At 41.0% G+C, this 21,226-nt stretch overlaps 1 protein-coding gene across 1 annotated transcript; it reads left to right on the top strand.

Moving 5' to 3' along the window:
- The first annotated feature begins 2,556 nt into the window (after positions 1 to 2,556).
- On the top strand, positions 2,557 to 6,142 carry LOC143636065 (protein trichome birefringence-like 19). The gene is made up of 2 exons (XM_077103748.1): positions 2,557 to 3,244; positions 5,251 to 6,142. Exons 1-2 carry the CDS (start codon positions 2,780 to 2,782, stop codon positions 6,067 to 6,069), a joined length of 1,284 nt encoding a protein of 427 aa, XP_076959863.1. The 5' UTR covers positions 2,557 to 2,779; the 3' UTR covers positions 6,070 to 6,142.
- Positions 6,143 to 21,226: the final 15,084 nt, after the last annotated feature.

Here is a 21,226-nt window from a genome sequence, read left to right as displayed (position 1 = left end):
GAATTTTTGACTATATTATTTCGGGTTTTGTGTTTCCCGATCATATTCAAGTTGTTTTCGACATCCTACTTAAATATTATAAGAATTTCACCTATTGTCTTAAACAAGTTAAGTTAATTGAATTGGGTCAAGAAATCCAAGAAATAATAAGAATTCTTGATATCTCTTAATTCTAAAATCCAGGACTTGAATTCTTTATACGTATTAGAATATTTAGTGATCAAATTTTTATTTACAATATTTCATAACAGTTTATTCGTCAATCATTAATACACACAATAACCAAATAATAAATACTTAAAATATAAGTTGTTGATAGTATATGATGTCTTTAACTTATAATTTAGATGGATATAATATAATACATAAATATAAGAAATTGTCATTAGAAGCTAGAACTTATCCTCAAGAAATCCCATTATTTATATAATTCAAATTAGCTAAATCGTATATTATTAGTTGGGCCAATACATATTAAAAAAATGTTGAAAAGGATTTGGTCCAACTATTAAATCATAATGAATTGATTAATTTAACAGAATATGGTAATATCGACCTGTAGATATAAACAACGACATGTTGCAAAAGCACATTGTCACCGACACCCAAAATGAATAAAACGTTTGTTAGCATCGTTGGATACATTAAATAAAAATACTTTATGAATATAATGTTTTCTTTTCTTTATGTTAGTTGATTAACGGTGAACACACACCTAATCAAGATAAGCATATTAATTTTGAAGAATTTAAATTAAAGAAGACTCTTTTTAAAGTTCTATAATTCTCAATAGACTAACGCTGAATTAGGAAAACTGAGAATAAAGAACATATGCAATACCAATATTGTGTTGTATAGACATATAGCAATATTGAAGCAATTCGGATACTTCGATCTCGGTACTTCGTTGTTGACATTAACTGGTTAAAGATTACAACCAATGTTGTAGAACTTGCCAGGCGCTAGTTTGACGGTGGGAAGAGACTACCAATTAATCATGGTTGATAGAGATTAATTATGATTAATCAGATTTGAATTTATATGTAATTTTCAAATATACATGAATCAACCAAATTTTATATATATAATTTTTAAGTTTGACCGATTTTGATCAAATGACGATTCATTTGTAAATCAGTGATTACAAGCGCCTAGTGCAATTTTACAACCATGATAACGACCAAAACTTTTTAAACTGTATTTACAACCATGTAACACAATTAGCGAATGTTTGGTTTGGGTATTAGACGGTTTATTTTTTCATAATAAACTAACCCGAATAAGCCCAAACCGACCCGTGTATGAGTATCATCATATCTAATAAGCAAACAATAATTGATTTGCCAAAAGGGAACATGGGGAAGCAAGTTACTTCACCTCATACGGAAAACCAATGTCATGATTGACCATATGGTCCTCTCCCAACATATGCACTTTTATAATTAAAACCCATAGATTCTTACATTTATTATTTATGTCTGCCTGTCAATCCTCTTTAAAAAACCTCAACACGAATGCCTTATATATATATATATATATATATTTATAAAAAAAAAACTATTTCATAGATAACATGATACAAAAGTTACTTTGGTTTCATAATCCAACCTCGATGTACAAAAACTAATGCACAGTGTACAATGCCTTGATGCAGTACCCACATGAAAACAAACCATATATCTCTGGCAAGAACATATGTCGAGGGATAAACTAGAGACCATGTGAGGATGAGTAGTTGGTAATCATACAGAAGTTGCTCTTACAGATACTATGACTTGTGTCGTCCAATACATAACTTAAAATATTAAACTCCCCACCAGTGACCCACCCACAATACAGAATGACCAAATTACCCATAGTCTATGAAGAACATAATCCACTTTATATACAAGTTAGTTTGTAGGGTTGTAAACGAACCGAACGAACACAAACAAGGTCTTGTTCTTGTTTGTTTGTTAAGGAAATAATGTATTTACGAAAGGTTCATGAACACTTACCGAACGAGATTTTTATGTTCGCGTTCGTTCACTAAGGAAATGAATGTATTCACGAACACAAATAAAATCGGTAAAGCCTAGAGACTGAGACCGCTTTATTCATCAATATGAATAATGAAAGTCTGTATACGAATCAAACGGACACGAACATAACTTTCAAAGAACACGAACACTTAATCGAACAAATATTTATGTTCATGTTTGTTTAAAATCTAAACGAACATAACTAAACATAAATAAATGAACATATATGAAAAATGTAAATGAACAAAAAAAAACCCTTAAATTAACACAAATTAATAAATATAAAACATTTAAGTATATGTCCTATCTAGATAATATTTAATTATTTTCTATTAATACATAAACGAACATAAATAAACAAACATAATGAACATAAACAAATGCTCATGAGCATAAATGAACAAACGAAACATGTGTTCATGTTTTTTCGTTTATTAAATAAACAAATTTCCTGCCGAATAATTCACATACAGTTCATCGAACATACGGTTCATTTACAGGCCTACAAGTTTATGTATCAATGTATCATGCAATGGTGGGGAAAAAGGAAACAAGATTATTCTCCAATGTTTGTCCTTAGAAGGGTAATGATTTGCTATCCAGCTCATACAAAACCTCTCTTGAATCTTTTTATTTATTTTGATAATTAAAGTTTAAAAGGTAATGATTTACTAATATTTGTCACCATCAACACTTTGAGTGAATATAAATAAAGCATCTCAAAGGCTCAAACTCAATCCTATAACTTATTTCAACCAATGAAGCCCAATCCTATTGTACTTCCCACCACCACCAATGGTGGCAACCTCCACAAACCACTCATCAACACCAAACACTTCATCCTCCCAACAATCACCTTAGCCCTTTTGATCACAATCCACCTATACGTCGGAAACTTATCCGATCACTCGCTAATTAACCCGTCTACACCCGCTGGTGATGGCAAGTGTAACGTTTTTCAGGGAAGTTGGGTGTTTGATGATGAGAGGGAAACATATTATACGAATGAAACAAAATGTGTTATCGATGATCGACAAAATTGTATGAAATATGGGAGGCCCGATACGAGCTTCTTGAAGTGGAGATGGCAGCCCGATAAATGTGACTTGCCCGAATTTGACGCGGTAGAGTTCTTGGAGGCTGTCAGAGGGAAAAGCTTGGCGTTTATCGGTGATTCGGTTGGAAGAAACCAAATGCAATCATTGGTTTGCATGTTAGCAAGTGTAAGTTTTCTAAACAATCCTGATCAGTTCATTGTATTAAGTGAATAATTTCATCAACTTGAATAACTAGTTTAGTGTTCATACATGGCGGTTTAGTAATAAAATACTTAGGTTAATTAAAGATACATATATACTTTTATACACGTATATCTTTAAGTGGTGGGTTGGATGATATATTGATTTTACCCTGAAAGCAACAACAAATGGTGGGTAGTACTCTGACAAGTAATATTTTGTTATGTAGCATATTGTCTGTTTGAGACAAGTATAAAGAATTAAGACCATACCCTTAATGGTCCAACTTTTTGAGGCTTACATATATTGACTACAATAAAGATATATATGGTTATATGTTACTTATGTATGTATATATCATGTATCATGTATGCGCATGGTTGTAAAAATTGCGCCTAGGCGCGGAGTACTCAACGAGTAATCCCCGCCTGGGTCGAGTTCTAGGTGAGCCATCCCCGAGTACTTATTGACTAAGGCCGAGTACTTTCAACTCCTCAGTCGACCGTCTAGGGTCCGCTTAGCGATTTTGCAACATTGTGTATGAGTATGTTTAAAAATTAAAAAAAAAACCATGAGGGATTTAGAAACGCATGAATAAAGTTTTTTTTTTTTGAACAACTAAAGTTATTTTCCACCTTTTTTGCTTCATGTCTCACTAGAACCCACAGTTATGCCATTTGGTTGTAAGCACACATTTTTGCTCCTAGACCAAACCAGTGGTTGTGTATGAATACCGGTAAGAGCCAAACACACAAACACATATAAAAGATAAGACTAAGAGTGAGACGTATCACCATAATAAGAAAAGACCATGACAAGAAACGGCATTATCAATAATAGAGTTTAATTTCAATTATTATGTTGATAAATAATTTATATTTGTTTAAAAAAAAAACCGAAAATATACCCTGTGGTGACGATGACATATTGTAGTATTCGGTAGCTGGAACATCATATATCAAGTATCCGTTTAATATTTGAAAGGGTCTTGACTGCTACAAATAGTAGAAATAGAAATAATTTATTAAAGTTGGATGCTTTCATGTAATAAGTTGAGAGGAAAAACACAAGAGAAAAAAAGTAAGCAATAATGCAAAAAAAGAAAATAATGACACAAAAAGGCCCAGTCTTTTTAGCAAGGCAAGTAACGTCTATTATTGAAAGTAAAATACAAACAAATAGAAAGATTTAGCAGGTGGAAATACAAGTAGGTTGGAAACACATATGCACCAAAAGAAAAGGTAACAACATATTTCATTCAATAATGCATATCAATATCAGATATAGATATAACTTCTAGCAAAATCCGTACATATTAACTTTTACTTTTTACACGATTAGAAGTCTTCAACTTTTATAAAATTAACTAAAAGCCCCAAGAAAGGACCTTTTTTCATAATGTTTAAATGTCATTTAACTTTTAGAGGTCTAACCATGGGATAGAGAAGAGGAAATGTTCGTCCTCGTCCCACCCTCCCTGGACCCTAGGATGTCAATTTCCGACATAACCCGAATAAGACACAAAAATAATCAGGTTTTTTGTTGGCATATCTGACCAATTTAAAATGCATGTTTGTGTTCGGGTTGAGTTGATTATCCTACTGGGCCGTGTTCGAGTTGACCAGTTTAACCTGGTTAGTTAAACAGGTCGCCACACTAACACGTATGTGACCCATTTAACCCATAATTTTACAACCCCTCGACCCGATTAACAGCTTTACAACTTCATGTTTGTCACATTTAGATAAATGGGTCGTTTTTGTTACACGATGTTAAGAGTGTACGTGCGGGTTTGGGTTGATGAATTGACATGAATACAATATGGGTCATGTTCGGGTTGAACATGTTAATCCGCAACCCGTCAAGAATGTCACCCGTAGTAGACCCTACTAATAGCTCTGCTACGAGTGAGATTTTTACTGAGTATGCTTGTTTATTATAGTAGATAATGCATCGTTAAAAACCTAATTCTTATGTATCAAATTTACCAGGAAGCTTATCCCATTGACGTTTCATATACAAGTGATACAAGATTCAGAAGATGGCACTTTCCTCCTTACAATTTCACACTAGTAGCAATCTGGTCTCCTCTATTGGTTAAAAGCAGAGACCCAAATCCTGAAAATTTCACCCGCAACAGTCTAATGAACCTGTATTTAGACGAGCCGGATGATGCATGGACATCAGAGCTAGATAACATTGACATCATCATATTTTCAGCCGGACAATGGTTTTTCAGACCATTTATGTATTATGAAAAGGGTCAACTTATAGGTTGTCATTTCTGCAACCAAGAAAACGTTACGGAAATCAGTCTTTACTACGCGTACCAAATGGCATTCAAAACAACCTTCACCACACTGATAAATATCCACAACTACACCGGGTTAACATTTTTAAGAACGTTTTCACCACAGCATTTTGAGAATGGAGAGTATAACAACGGAGGAAATTGCGTGCGAACAAGACCGTTCACGAAGCAGGAAATGAGGCTAGACGGGTACAAGTTAATGATGTATTCTACTCAAGTGAACGAGTTCAAAGCAGCACAAAAGGAAGGTGAAAAAAAGGGGTTGAAACTTAGATTGCTCGACACGAGTGACGCAATGATACTGAGGCCCGATGGACACCCGAACCATTTTGGACATCCAGCCAACGATAACAAAAGTTACGCGGATTGTGTCCATTGGTGCATGCCGGGCCCTGTGGACACATGGAACGAGTTCTTGCTTGAAATGTTAAAGATGGAAGGCGACGGGTTTATAGAGAAAACGCCTCTAAGGAACATCACGAAGCTGAACCTCCGATGAATTTTGCATAATTATGATTCAAATATGTAAATTACAACATTTGTTAGGATTTGTATCTAGGTCATATATGTTTAAGCAATATTTCAAGAGTGTTTATAGAATTATCTATAAGTATACAACTAATGTATAAAGAAACAAAACTCGACAAGTTGAATCAACAAATCAATCATGTTATTGAAGTTTGGTAACCAGAATCGAAAACACAAAACGAATTTAGATCATAAGCTCGATCCTTGTAACTTTCATTAGCTCGAAAAATTACAATGCATAAACTCTCAATATCTCTTTCTCACAATGATATAACCCACAAGCTCGGGTATATATACTAGTTTAAACATGAAAACCTAATTAGACTAGAATACAAACTTCTTATCATACTCAAACACTAATTAGTAAAAACATATTTAAACAATTAATTAATAAATAAATTCCTTGTTGTCCAAGTCATTTGCTCGACTTATTCACCAAGTAATTTATTTCATGTAAACCAAGTCACGTGCTCAACTTGATAAACAAGACACGAACTCATCATAGGCTCGATGAGTCGGCCCAACGGAAATTACGTCCAACAGTTATGACCCAAAATATTCCTCTATTGCTATGTCTTCATCAAGCCTATTACAGTTGTACATCAAAACATATTTGACAAGTCATAAGGGGGATTGGAAGTAGATGGAACACACATGTGATTTATTGATTAATGAAGTTAAATTTTATCTACCATGTAAGAATTATGAAAACCTCCACTTAGTAGTTAGTTTTTGTTTGTTTTGTTATGTGTGACCTTGAGGGCTGGACCTACCATTACGACAATCATTCTTCATGAACAGAAAGTGTCGGTCAGGGGGATAATATTCAAAATCCAAATGATAGATATTCATTATTTAGGTCCCGTTTGGCTGTCCACCAGTCGAGCCAGGGTGGGTTTGAGCTTGACTCATATATGCTCGAACTTGAAGTTAAATGAGCTTAAGATCGAGCCAACGAGCCGAGCCAAGCTTAGGTCGAGCTTGACCTGGTTACAAAAATGAGTCGGCTCGACTTAGATTGTTTTGGTTAGTTTTATTCGAGTTTTTAACTTTTTATCTAGTAAGCTACGGGTCATGGGATTTATGAACAGTCGGGGCATTTCAAAACGAAACAAGAAAAAACAAGGTTACTTGTATAAAAATTTGATAAATGGCAAGAACTCAAAACAAAATCTTCGATTCAGTTATGATCAGTTGTTACAAACTCCAATAACCAGATCTTCACCAAAACAGTAGAAGATCAAAAATCAACCAATTACAAACAGTTTGATTAGGAATGCCACAATTAGAACTTGAATCAACAGATGAAGAATAGGCATTTCACCAACACAGTGAAACCGTAGAGAGAACAACAGAGTTTTCGTTTGAGTGAATTTAAAACGATTGACCAAAAAATAATATCCATGCTTCTCTTCATATATCACCGTTTGGATACTTAAACCGGTACAAGCCCATTCCATCTCAAAAGCCCATTAGACTCTAGCCCATCCAAGTTATGTAAACCGGGCCCAATAACAACATTCCTCACAAAAATATATACACAAGAAAAACTAATATGGAAAAAATATAAGATATAAAACTGGAATATATACAACTGTATATTTTAACAATAAAGTTAACCTTAGAATGATCACAAAACTAGACTCCGGAAGTGCCATGAAATTCAACTTATATTTCACTCTTTCGTAACGGCCCATTACGATGTTATGTATTTTCTTTTGGATTTTCTATGATGTTATGTATTTTATTTGTATGATTATTATCAATCAGAGTTCTAACCAAACAAATATATTTCATTCAGCACGAAACAGATGATAGGGGTAAAATAGTCATTCTGCATAGTTATTCAGACATCCAACCAAACAACAGTTTACTGGTTCAGCACTTACTGGCTAAGAGCGTCTTAACCATTCAAACATCTTAATTGTTTAGCACTTAATGGCTCAGCAGTTGCCAAACAGCCTCTAAAATACCAGGTGAAGTTTAAAAATAACATAGTGGAGTGCGCACGGTTCAAGCTATTTCATATCGTCTAATGGCTAACCATCATCTTCTATCCAAGTAAGGCACGTTTATCATCAAATAACTACATATTTAGGGTATGTTTGACAAAACTAACTGATAGATGTAGCATTTTAGATATATTTAAATGTTTGGCAGAGTAACCGTATCTTTTAATAAAATGTATAAAATTACTAAAATGAACATAATTATAAACAATAATAGTAAATGTATTTATTTTGGAAGGTTATTTAAGTAAATTAAAATACTAAAAGTTTATAGCTCTTTCTAAATGAACCATGTAAAAGCTTTAAGCTTTAAACTTTTTCTCCTGACCTAAAAGTTTCAAGCTCCTTAAACCAAATAAAACTTTAATTGAGTATGAGTTTTATCTTAAAAGTTTGAAGCTTAAAGCTCCTAAATAGTTCGCGCCAAACATACCCTTAGTTAATTTATATTTTACCGACACTTATTATCCATTCGTCCACGTCAAGTTAATATTTATTTAACCGTGTCTAGTTACTGTTATTTTTTATTACCACTTAGTGCATCTCAATGATGACAATACCAATCTTAATAAATGTAGTAAGTGATGATAGCTAGTGGCGAAGCTTGAACATACAGGTCGAGGATCCGGATTCAATATTTATAAAAAAATTCATAAACTAGAGGGGGTGGGCATAAATTTCGGTCGGAAAAGGGTATATTTACACCATGTATAAGAATTTTCGGCCGATAAAGGATAAATTTCCACTAACGAGCGAAAAAACAGAGGAGTCGAGCTTTCGGTCGGAAACGGGTAAATTTACACTATGTATACAATTTTTTCAGCTAAAAAAAGATAAAGTTACACTACCAAGCGAAAAACGGAGGGGGCCAGACTCAAAATTTCGGCCAGAAACGGGTAAATTTACACTATGTATAAAAATTTTGTACTGCAAAAGGATAAAATTACACTAACGAGCGAAAAGACGGAGGGGGGCGAACATACGCCCCTGATGTTAGCCACGTTTGTTGTTATTTAAATGCATAATGATGATGCTTATTATTTTTCATTAAACGTTTCTTAGTAAGTTGCAAATTGTATCGATAATATTAATGACCGTATTTATGGTGTTAATGCTAATATTAATCAATATTAAGATCAATAACCGAAATAGACTCGTAATTAAATATAGGGGCAATTTTATAGAATGGTAACAAAGTTTCAAAAGTGTTTCAATTAGCTAGGTCACTTAACTTTAAAAAGTGTTCCAATTAAGTCACTCAAATTTTATATTTTGTTAAATTAAAGGTTTTAACATGTTTTTTTAGCCTTTTTGTTATGTTGACGTTGAGTGACGACGTGAATTTTATTTTTTATTTATGAATTTTAATATAATTATAGTTTTTTAAAATTTTCTAAATTTAACAACGTATATTGTAAATTCCGACACCCACATCTTTCCCTCCATTTCTTTCTTGACGCACAATAAATTTTCTAAATTTAACAACGTATACTGCAAATTTAGATCATGTACAATTTTTTATATATTTCAAGTTTCCTCGTCTTTTTAATAACTTTGTAATATGAAACTCAACATTCTATTCTTTTTTAATTTGAGTACCCTATTATTATACTTTTAAAAAATGATTTGAGAAAAACGCAGATGTGTTGTGTGTATAACATGTGTAATTTGTTCATGATTATTTTTCTTCATGCTTGATTATTTTTCTTCATGTGTAATTAATATTCTTCGTGTGTAATCATTATTACTCCATCCATGGGTAATTATTTTACTTCATGTATAATCATGACAAGGAAGGATTAATTTTACGTTTTGTATGATAAGGAGAAAACGTACACTCCCCAGGTTTTATGTATAAAGTTTAAATATAAGAGTATATAAGTTCTTTTTTTGCATTTCCTAGATGGAGTTATGGTAGGTGATGGTGTATCTCCGCAAAACTTGGGTGTCACTAGACGCCTGGCATACTATTCTTCATTGATCCATGATGCCATGCCCTCTGTAGAATTATGCACATATACATGGCTCGTCATATTCTAAGATGTTACATTAATGATTTGAAAGAATATGGATGAGATATTAGTTTCTTTATATTTTGATCTTGTCTTCAAATATCATTTCATGCATGTGTCGAGTTTTTTCAATATATTTGAACATTGTTGAATAGCAATGATTGATCAAGTACGTTTATTGTGATGCCACCGCCTCAACCACACCATTGTTGGGTCTACGTGATCACCCGGATCATGTACCGGCCGCACCATGCATTTGGGAAATGAAGAGGTAGGTCCCAGCAGAGCCCAGTTGGACCCGCAAGACTCACCTTAAACAGGGACGTCTGCGCAGAGACCAACTGGATCCGCAGGACCAACCATGCTCAGAGACGTGACGTCCTTACGCGCAGTACGCAAGCTGGTCCCGCAGGAAAAGCCTCCCAATGGTGAAGGACTCCGCCTGTCCCCGCAGCCTCGGATACAAGCCATTAGGGAAGGCCAGCCGCGCAGCATGGCTACACGCACAAGGCACTTAGCTCTCGATCATTCAGTGTCACCTGAAGGAATGAGCAAAGCCGGGAGCAATCCCGCACAGAGGCGGGAGGGGGAATACTCCCGCCCAAATAAGCCAGTCTGTATACTGAAGGATCTTTTACTGTACCTGACGAGGTATGGGCGAAAGATCTGATCAGAGATACGACAGCTCACTGATACAGTATGGCGAGCAGCATGCTCCTGTACTGTATCACTATTAGCCGCTGCCTACTCACCAACTACTGTCATACCACGTGCGTAGCCGGCAGTTGGTGGAAAGGGAATAGTATACAGCAGGCCTGGTCACTATCAGCCGCTGCCTACCCACCAACTACCAGCAGGGCACGTGCGTAGGCTACTGTTGATGAACAGGAACACTGTTGCAGCCGGCCATACCTCCTTGGAAACCTACCTTCGGCTATAAATACCCCAAATGGTATGATCATCTCAACACATTACATTATCTTATATCATCATAATATACCTGATATCTGCTCTAGCAATCTCTTAATATACTTTTATATTTAAAGAGCAATCTAGTCTGATTCTCACGCCGGAGGGTGGTCACAAGGAGGAACCCCCCCCCTTCTCAGTGACGAGCTCACGGTGTCTGTTTTGCAGGTCATCAGAAGAACCATCTTCCAAGGGTCTAACCCCTCGTGGGAAACAGCTATCCAACCCCCAGGTTACCAGTAATCTGCCCGGGGTCCGGTTAGTGTTTCTTCATTGGCGCCATCCGTGCATAAAGCTAGAACTACAATTTTCTCCAGTTTTTTCAAACTTCTACAAAGATGGTTAGAGAAATTCCGGTAACCACAACCCCAGCTACTGGGGGGAATACCGGCAACACAGTTTTTACGAACACTACCCCGGCTACCGAAGCCGGGGCAAGTGAAGTAAATTTTACGAACGCTACCCCACTTACCAAAGCTGGGGCAAGTGCAGTAAATGATCACCTACTGGGATCCACCGATATCCAGTTTGAGAAACGAAGACTCCCCCGCCAGACTCTCGATGAAGTTAAGGCATGGGCGGAGGCACGACAAAAGGAATTCCAGGCTGAATTGGACGAACGCCTGCGTTCCGTCCAACAGGCCGACGAATTCGAATACTTTGACTCGGAGGAATCCGACTCCGACGCGAACCCTCGCCATAGGGCAAAAGGGAAGCGTAAGGAAACGGAAACCCACCCGAAGAGGCATTTTGGACAAGCCTTCAAAACAAAAAGCACAGATGGAAGTCCACGAGACTTCTCCAAAACGTTCAGACCAAACGTTGCAAAGGCGGGAACGTCCAAATTTGCAAGGGACATTGCGGAAGCAATTGCCCCAAAAAGTGCCAAACAGATGACTAACATAGGCACATATGACGGTATATCTGATCCAGACGATCATTTGAACAGGTTCATAGCGGGGGCAACCGTCAGCAATTGGACGGAACCCACGTGGTGTTACATGTTCCAAATGACGCTGGTGGGGGCTGCTAGAGCGTGGTTTGATCGCCTACCGGTCAACCACATCTACGACTGGGCAGACTTCCAGCAGAAGTTTAGCCAACACTTCAGCCAGCAAAGAAAGTATACCGAGGAGCAATGGACAATCCTCAAATGCATACGAGAGGAAGATGAATCTCTGCCAAACTTCATCACTCGCTTCAACTCAAAGAAGCTAAGTTTGGGCAATATCAGCGAAGATCTCGTCCGCGCTGCCTTCATCCAGGGCTCACATGACCCAGAGCTCATCCGCACCCTAACGGGTAAAGATGGCATGCCATCCACATGGGATGGCATCATGACAGCAGCAAAACGCTATGCGGAAACGGAGAAGCAACTGGGTAAAGATCTCCCACAGAGCACAAACCTCTACACCCAGAGGACGAGAGAAGACAACGTCCTCACCGCCCGACTAAATAAAAAACGAAAGCTAAGCATTTGGCAGTCAAGGGTAAACTTTGACACCTCATCCGGCTTGCAACATCGGTTGGGCGGAAGGGATAATGTACAGTCGCACCGGAACTCCAGATGAACGCCACTCACCAAAAGCGTCACTGAGATATTCGCCACTGAAGAGCTCCCATGGCCAAAGCCTCCAATAATTCGACATCGTCACGATGCTGATCGGAGCAAATACTGTGACTTCCACAAGACAAAAGGCCACAACACTGAAGAATGCATAGACGTAAAGGACATGGTCGAAGCATTTGTCAGAGATGGGACGCTCGCGCACCTCGTGGCTCAATAAAGGCTGAGCAGGCGGGTGCGTATAGAACCCCAGCTGGAGAAAACACGAATAAAAATTCCAGCTTCAATGTCGAAACTACATGCTGCGTAAAGAACGAGATCCCGAACCAGGTGCGTATCGGCTCGATGGCACTCACATCCCAACAACATGGGAGTTCATTTACACAGTTTGCATGTAATCAATTCCAATTTGTAAAGAAAAGGCCAAGAGCCACTTCTAACGGAAATGATTCTCTTTAGAACATCGAAGCTGATGATTTTACGTTTATACTTTTATGAACACTAATATGACGGTTTTCACCGCATAATTACGTGAAAAGTCGTTGCGTGGGGAAGGCGGCAAAATCCGCATAAACCCAAAAAACGACAAAACCTTCACGCAGGTCAGTTGAAGGGGAAAAGTTCAGCCATCCCAATAATGAAAGTGCCGGTCTATCCGCACGAATCATAATGAGGAAACTGAACAATAACCTATCAACAACCGCGCGTCGAACGGTTAAACTATGCAACACTGGTGACGGCATTCACATTACATGAAGTCGTTGCGTGGGAAGGCGGTCCTACCCGCACGAACCCAAAAACGTGACAAACCTTCACGCAGGTCAGTCATTGGTAAACATTGGCTATCCCACTAAGTGAAAGTGCCGGTCTTAACCGCACAAATCATGAAAGGAAACCAAACCTTTTGACAACCGTGCGTTGAACGGTTAATCTAAACTTAAAAAAGGATGAGAAAAACCTACACGCAGGTCAGATATGGGTAAAGTTTTGCCATCTTGCTAAGTACAAGTGACGGTTCTACCCGCACAATCACGAAAGAGGAAGCAAAACTTCCTGTTATCAACCACGTTCAAAGGTTAACTTATCCTCAAAAGATAAGGAAAACCTACACGCAGGTCAGATATAGGTTTAAAGTTAAGCCATCCTACTAAGTGCAAGTGACGGTCCTATCCGCACAATCACGAAAGAGGAAGCGAAACTTTAATCCATTATCAACCACGTATAAAGGTTAACTTATCCTAATGCCTTAGAAATTTCGAAGAGAGATAAGGAAAACCTACACGCAGGTCAGATGAAGGATAAAGTTTAGCCATCCTACCAAGTGCAAGTGACGGTTCTACCCGCACAATCACGAAGGAGGAAGCGAAACTTTAACCCATTATCAACCACGTTCAAAGGTTAACTTATTCTAAACACTTGGAAAATTGCTAATTTAAACTAAGTATACAAGTCATAAGTTTATAAAGCAAGGAACCCAAAGAAGGAAATAACAATCTTAGCAAAAAGATTAATATTTCAATAATATATTACAAGAATGGCCGGGTAACTACCCGCCTAAAAGAATAAAACTATACAAGTCTATCTTAGCAATGGGAAGGGATCTTCAGGATCAAGCTTCAGGGCCGCTTAAACTTGGACCCGCTCCGTCAGAAGAACGGGGTGGTTCGAGGAACGCTTTGAGGACAGCTAACCCATCATCAGCAGCAGCTACTTCGTCCACCTTCTCCATCACTGGATGCGGGAAGGCGGCGTATTGGTTCACTGCTTGGTCATAAATGGCTTCGGTATCCACATCGAACAAAGGGAAGTTGGAAGGCGGGACGCCTTTCTCAACAAACCCTAGACCAAGCAGGAAGCCGGCCTTTTCCCCATCCTCATGAGAAGCGTTGAGGGCTGCGCTCATAGCATCATCGTAAGAGGTCTCTGAAAAGACCCGACGCACAACCTACAAAGAAAATACAAGTATTAGAACCTTTTCTTACAAAAGAAAAGCGTGAAGATAAAGCTAAACATACCTGAGGCAGCGCTTCTCGAAGAAGCCATTGGAGGGCAGCTTGAGCTTCGTTATGGGCGCGCTCGGCTTCGCTCTTGTTAAGGTTGGCAAGTAAAACTTCCTTTGCGGCAGCCTCTTCGACGCCCTTAAGCTTCCGCTCGGTATGGTCAAGCACCCCCCTCTGGTCCAAGATTTCCTGGAGTTTCTTGGCATCTTCCATTGCCAAGGCATCATGAGCGCGTTGGAGAGCCTCTAATTTGGCCTTGAGCTCCTCATTCTCCACACGCAAAGGCTCAGCAACGGCTTCAGCCTTGGCAGCCCTCTCGGTTGCGTTTCGCGCAGTCTCCCTGGCCAGCCGAAGCTGTTCATTCACAGCTTGGGCAGCCTTGGAGCGGGCCTCGAGTCGCGCCTGAACTTCAACCTCGAGGGCCTTGAAGGCCTTCTCCTTGTCGGCGGCAGCTGCCGCCAGCTGTTGGTTCTCCTCCCGAAGAGCCCGCGTTTCAGATACTTCCTTTGCGCGAGCTGCTTTTAACTTGTCATTTTCACGACAAAGCAGCTCGACGCGTGGCTGCATCCGGGCCAGGAGAACCCGAAGCTCATTGGTTAGCCTACCCTCCTGGTAGCTAACCATGGCTTCCCCCAACGCACCATGAGGAGCAGCGTGGCGAACCCAGTCCACGCACTCCACAGGTGTGCGAAGGGTTGTTCCTCGGCGGATGTTCCATCGTGGAACATACACTTCATTGGAATCCGACACTGCAAAAGAAACAAAGGCAGTAAGGAAAAGATGATAAAAAACATAAGGGAAAAAGAAAGGAACCCTACGCACCTGTAGGGTCAATGACAGGCCGATAACCGCCAAACCCATCACCTGAACCTAAAGGAAATCCATCCAACAGGTCAGGCAGACGGGAAGGTGGCAAAGATTGGCGGGAAGCCCTGCGCGTACCTGATGGTCCGGCCGTCGGTTCCGGTGGCGCGGGCATGGTGGCAGCCGCCGTGGTCGCCGTTGTGGTCGCCGCCGTGGTCGCCGCCTCGTAGTCAGCAGCAGCAGTAACCGCTGGCTCTGTGAAGGATGCCGTAAAAATCGCACTCACGGCCGGCGGTGACGTCATCTCGGCTGGAACAGTCTGCTCAGAGGGAGCAACTGAACCAGCGGAAGCAGGCGCAGGCACCTGGGTCGACGCCTCAGGTAGGCTGACCAAGCCTACCGTCATTGGCGGAAGGGTACTCCTCTGCGCTTCACCCCGGAATGCGTCAACATCCACGCCTGCACAAAGAAGAAAGTGTTAGATAAATTTACAGTGATAATTCTACAAAGGCAGAAATTATGATTGTACTTACGGGTTTTCTTGAGCCTGAACGTACGGACGGGCGGGGAGGAACCCGATGGAGCCGGCCTCTTGGTACCGGTCACCGTCGTCTTCGTTGGTTCTCCGGAGGTAACGGTCGTAGCCTCCGGAGCAGTGGTCTTCTCACCACCGGGGTTCCCCGCCACCTCTTCACTATCCGAGTCAGATAGAACCACCGGATCAGCTGTGGAGGCCTTCTCCTTCCCTTTCCCGCCGGCAGCAGCTTTCTTCTTCCGCACCAACGGAGGAGCATCTGAGGATTCCTCAGAAGACAGGTCAGGAATTCCAGCAGCGGGTACAGCATTGAGGGATTGAGGAAAGAATATCGCCTTACCTGGCCGCCGGTGGCTCAGGATCTCGTGGCCCAGCGGATAGACCTCCACAAACCGATCCGCCGTTTGCTCCATGATGGGCAACTCGCCCTCGTCCAGAGCACGAGTACCCATCCGCGCGGGACCGTCGGTTTCCCGCGGGTACAGAAGCGACTCCAAATCATTTCCCTCTGAAAGAAAAGAAACAGTTAGAAGACAAACTCGTATCAAAAAGAAAGACAAGACATACCATAGGGAATAGAGTTCAAACCGTATTCGAGAAGGATGGGAACCTGGGACGCATCCTTCCACACCCGGCTCATCCCTAACATGACCATCCCGGACTCCGCAAATCGGTAAACCGGAGATTGGACCCGGGATATCTTCGAAAACCATTCCGCCTCCTGGTAGTTGGGGGCGTGAAGGCTCGGTATCGCTTGGCCATTTTTAAACTTCATGGCAAGGGGGATGGCGCGGGCAGAAATGTAGAAGAATTCCTGCTTCCACGCGCGAAGACTGCGCTCGGTGTCGCAAATCTTCAGACCCTTAATACGGGTCGTCAGGGTGTACCACCCCTGGATGCACCTCCAGGTATAGAAGGTCATCAGGCGGTCCACATGGGGCTCGATGCCCAAAATCCGGCACACCCACTCAAAATGGCGAATCTTGGCGATCGCCATGGGGTGCAGCTCGGTCAAATGAACACCGTGCCTCTCAAGGACACGGTAAACAAATTTTGTCAATGGGAATCTAAGATTCCCATAGACAAAAAATGCAGCATAAACCCCGATCTTACCTCTGGGGGCATCGTACACGGTCTGGTGGGATTCAGGAAACTCAGGCTCGAGATGATCGAGCATGAACTTCCTGACAACATACCGGTACTGATCGCCGGGCAGAGCACACTGGCACTCGCCAGCAGTACCCCTGTCGTCAGCTATAGCTTCAGCATCACGAGAAGACATCTTGCAGAGGAAGAAGAGAACGATTTCGAGAGAATGCTCGATTGAATAAAGGAGTATTCGCCGGAAATCGCCTTAAAAGATGAAGAGAAGAGTGAAAAGTGTGGATTACAAAGAACCCTCTTCCCCTTTATATACTAATCGCAATTAATGCGGTGAATTTAATGCGGAGGAGAGAGAAATCGAAGGTGCAATGAAACTATGACACGTGGCAAAAATCAAGCTGGCAACAGCTGTTGACAGGACGCGTGCCAGTAATTTCGCGGCCACGCGCCCGGAAACTCGCGCCCACGCGCCTGAAAAAGCGACTGGAATGACCATGTACTGTCACGTCACCATAACTTCCTGCACGTCCTGACACAGTCAGAAGAAACCGTCGCACGACGTTTCAGAGGTTTGGACTGTTCTTATCTTTTCACCAACTCTTCGAATTTCAAAATTCAAAATTCGAAAATTTTAAAAAGTAAGCGGGAAAATACCCCTTACCCCTTGGCAAACAAGTAACTGTAAGACGGATGCGGGTACAGTGTAAAGGCAAAACCCTTCACATACCTAGCACCCGCAGGGAATTGAAGTCAAGAACCTTGGCAAACAAGTAACCGTAAGACGGATGCGGGTACAGTGTAAAGGCAAAACCCTTCACATACCTAGCACCCGCAGGGAATTGAAGCCAAGTAAACCTTGGCGAACAAGTAACCATAAGACGGATGCGGGTACAGTATTAAGGCAAAACCCTTCACATACCTAGCACCCGCTGGGAATTGAAGCCAAATATTCCTCGGCTACCAAGTAACTATAAGACAGGTGCGGGTACAGTGTAAAGGCAAAACCCTTCACATACCTAGCACCCGCAGGGAATTGACGCCAGGAATACCTTGGAAGTAAAGTAACCGTAAGACGAGCGCTGGTACAGTATTAAGGCAAAACCCTTCACATACCTAGCGCTCCGCTGGGAATTGAAACCAGGAAGGATCTTCTGGGCAATGCTTGCGGAAACGGAAATAACATCCCCGCATAGCAGGAACGTCGAGAACTACGTTGTTTGAAGCTCCAGAATGGAACTGGTGGTTTTAACATAATTGATCACTATGTTCAAAACTACCAAAACCTCATGGAAAATCCATACAACTGGGACTCAATGCTCCTGACTTGCGAGGAGGTTACAGACCTACCCGCATCATACCCAAAGACCAAGCAGGAAACTCGGGCATTTCTGCAAGTGACAAGGACTTCCGCGGAAAGAATCCCCATGGAAAACCTTACAAAACCCTTTTCAAAACCCTTTGCTTAAGTCCAAAAGTTCACCTCACTTTATTAAACACGCATGAGAAGAACATTGGACTGGGGGTACTTGAAGAGGTAGGTCCCAGCAGAGCCCAGTTGGACCCGCAAGACTCACCTTAAACAGGGACGTCTGCGCAGAGACCAACTGGATCCGCAGGACCAACCATGCTCAGAGACGTGACGTCCTTACGCGCAGTACGCAAGCTGGTCCCGCAGGAAAAGCCTCCCAATGGTGAAGGACTCCGCCTGTCCCCGCAGCCTCGGATACAAGCCATTAGGGAAGGCCAGCCGCGCAGCATGGCTACACGCACAAGGCACTTAGCTCTCGATCATTCAGTGTCACCTGAAGGAATGAGCAAAGCCGGGAGCAATCCCGCACAGAGGCGGGAGGGGGAATACTCCCGCCCAAATAAGCCAGTCTGTATACTGAAGGATCTTTTACTGTACCTGACGAGGTATGGGCGAAAGATCTGATCAGAGATACGACAGCTCACTGATACAGTATGGCGAGCAGCATGCTCCTGTACTGTATCACTATTAGCCGCTGCCTACTCACCAACTACTGTCATACCACGTGCGTAGCCGGCAGTTGGTGGAAAGGGAATAGTATACAGCAGGCCTGGTCACTATCAGCCGCTGCCTACCCACCAACTACCAGCAGGGCACGTGCGTAGGCTACTGTTGATGAACAGGAACACTATTGCAGCCGGCCATACCTCCTTGGAAACCTACCTTCGGCTATAAATACCCCAAATGGTATGATCATCTCAACACATTACATTATCTTATATCATCATAATATACCTGATATCTGCTCTAGCAATCTCTTAATATACTTTTATATTTAAAGAGCAATCTAGTCTGATTCTCACGCCGGAGGGTGGTCACAAGGAGGAACCCCCCCCCCCCTTCTCAGTGACGAGCTCACGGTGTCTGTTTTGCAGGTCATCAGAAGAACCATCTTCCAAGGGTCTAACCTCTCGTGGGAAACAGCTATCCAACCCCCAGGTTACCAGTAATCTGCCCGGGGTCCGGTTAGTGTTTCTTCAGGAAATTACCCCAATCTCAATGCATCATGTGTTTATTTTACTAACAAATTATTTGTTTTCATAACAAATTACACAAATTTTTATATCAAATATAATTTAATAAATTTTATTATAAAAAATATATAAAAAGCGAGGGAGAATTGTGGTTCAAATTAACGAATTTAATTAGGTGCAATACATTTGGAATTAGAGGTGCACAAATCGGTTTTTTTGAAAAAACCGGTTCGGTTATTAACCGGACCGGTTTTTTTTGTCCAGAAAAAAACCGGTTCGGTTAATAACCGGACCGGTTATTAACCGGTTTTTATTGCTGAAAACTCAAACCGGCCAAACCGGTTTGGACCGGTTTAAAAACCGGTTAGAACCGGTTATTAAACCGGTTTTTTATAACCGGTTTTTAATAACCGGTCTAACCGGTTAACCGGTTTTTTTTTTTTTTTTTTTTTTTTTTTTTTTTTTTTCTTTCTTTTCTTTAGGGTTTAGGGTTTAGGGTTTCGTTGTTAGCATTCTTTGCTTGGAAGATTAAAAACACATAACTTTCATTTATAGCTTTTACATTAAAAATACAAACATTAAATCGTTATCGCATATTCGTAACTCAAAAATACAAACATTAAAGAATGCTTAGACACGATTACATTAACAAGTTGATGTTTGTTACTCATTTTCTTCGCTACCCGATCCCGAGCTATTCCTTAGGTAATCGTCGTACGCGGCTTCTTCATCGGTCATTGGTTGAATGTGTCCTTGATTGACCTCGTCTTCATACAAGGCCGCCTCATAGTCCATTTCCCCCTCGAGTGAGCGTTGATGTTGTGCCCTGTCTAAAGAGTCCAAGTAATCCTTGTAGCAAATCGACATCTCTACAGCTGCTGGAGTGAGTCGAGTCCTCCTAATCGATATAACCCTGCCAGAAACAGAAAAAGCAGACTCCGAAGCTACCGTGGAAGCTTGGACCGTTAGTAAATCTTTGGCCATGGCGGCGAGGATCGGAAACTCATCCTCCTTACCTCTCCACCAAGCCAGCAAATCAAGACTTCTAAATTCATCCGGAGTCATGTGTTTCACAAAGTTGGTACCACCATACCTTCCAAGTTCACTGCTTGGGGTGTTTACCCTTTGACGTTTACCGGCGTCTTCCCAAATCATGTAGTACATCCCCATTTCAAGGTCGGTTTGGGATTGGGATTGGGCAACAGCTCTTAACGAGTCATGAATTTGGGAAGACGACCCGTGTTTTGTAAGGTAAACATCATACATGTTTGCCAATGTGGTGTTGAAATCATTCTTTAAAGTTTGGCTATAATAGGGGTTTTGATCGTCGTTTAACCCTAGCTCATCACAAATTTTTTCTATTAAAGCTTCAACACCACCAACATTGATGCAAGGGTTTAACGCAGCCGCACAGGTCAAAACAGCGGGTAGTTGTTGAAAATATTTTATAAATTTTTCTTTCATTTTTGCACCCATATCAAAATAAGGTGCACCCCTACAATGAATTTCAGTCAACTTTGTGCACATGACAGCAATTTTTGGTAAAGCAATGGGGCTTGTTGGATAGTAAACCCCGGATAAACTAGTTGTGCAAGATTTAAAAATTTGAAGAACCTCCGTAACGAT

Source organism: Bidens hawaiensis, unplaced genomic scaffold (assembly GCF_021521415.1).
Source record: "Bidens hawaiensis isolate Kalapana, Puna unplaced genomic scaffold, B.hawaiensis_p1.1 tig00007761_1, whole genome shotgun sequence".
NCBI classification, from domain to species: Eukaryota; Viridiplantae; Streptophyta; class Magnoliopsida; order Asterales; family Asteraceae; genus Bidens; species Bidens hawaiensis.
The sequence above is the reverse complement of the archived record's forward strand: the minus strand, read 5'-3'. Positions and strand labels throughout refer to the sequence as shown.

Excerpts from the sequence above, each read along its gene's own strand:
- LOC143636065 (XM_077103748.1), top strand. The coding sequence starts at position 2,780 with ATGAAGCCCAATCCTATTGTACTTCCCACCACCACCAATGGTGGCAAC. Across the intron at positions 3,245-5,250 it reads TGGTTTGCATGTTAGCAAGT|GAAGCTTATCCCATTGACGT; the intron begins GTAAGTTTTCTA and ends CAAATTTACCAG.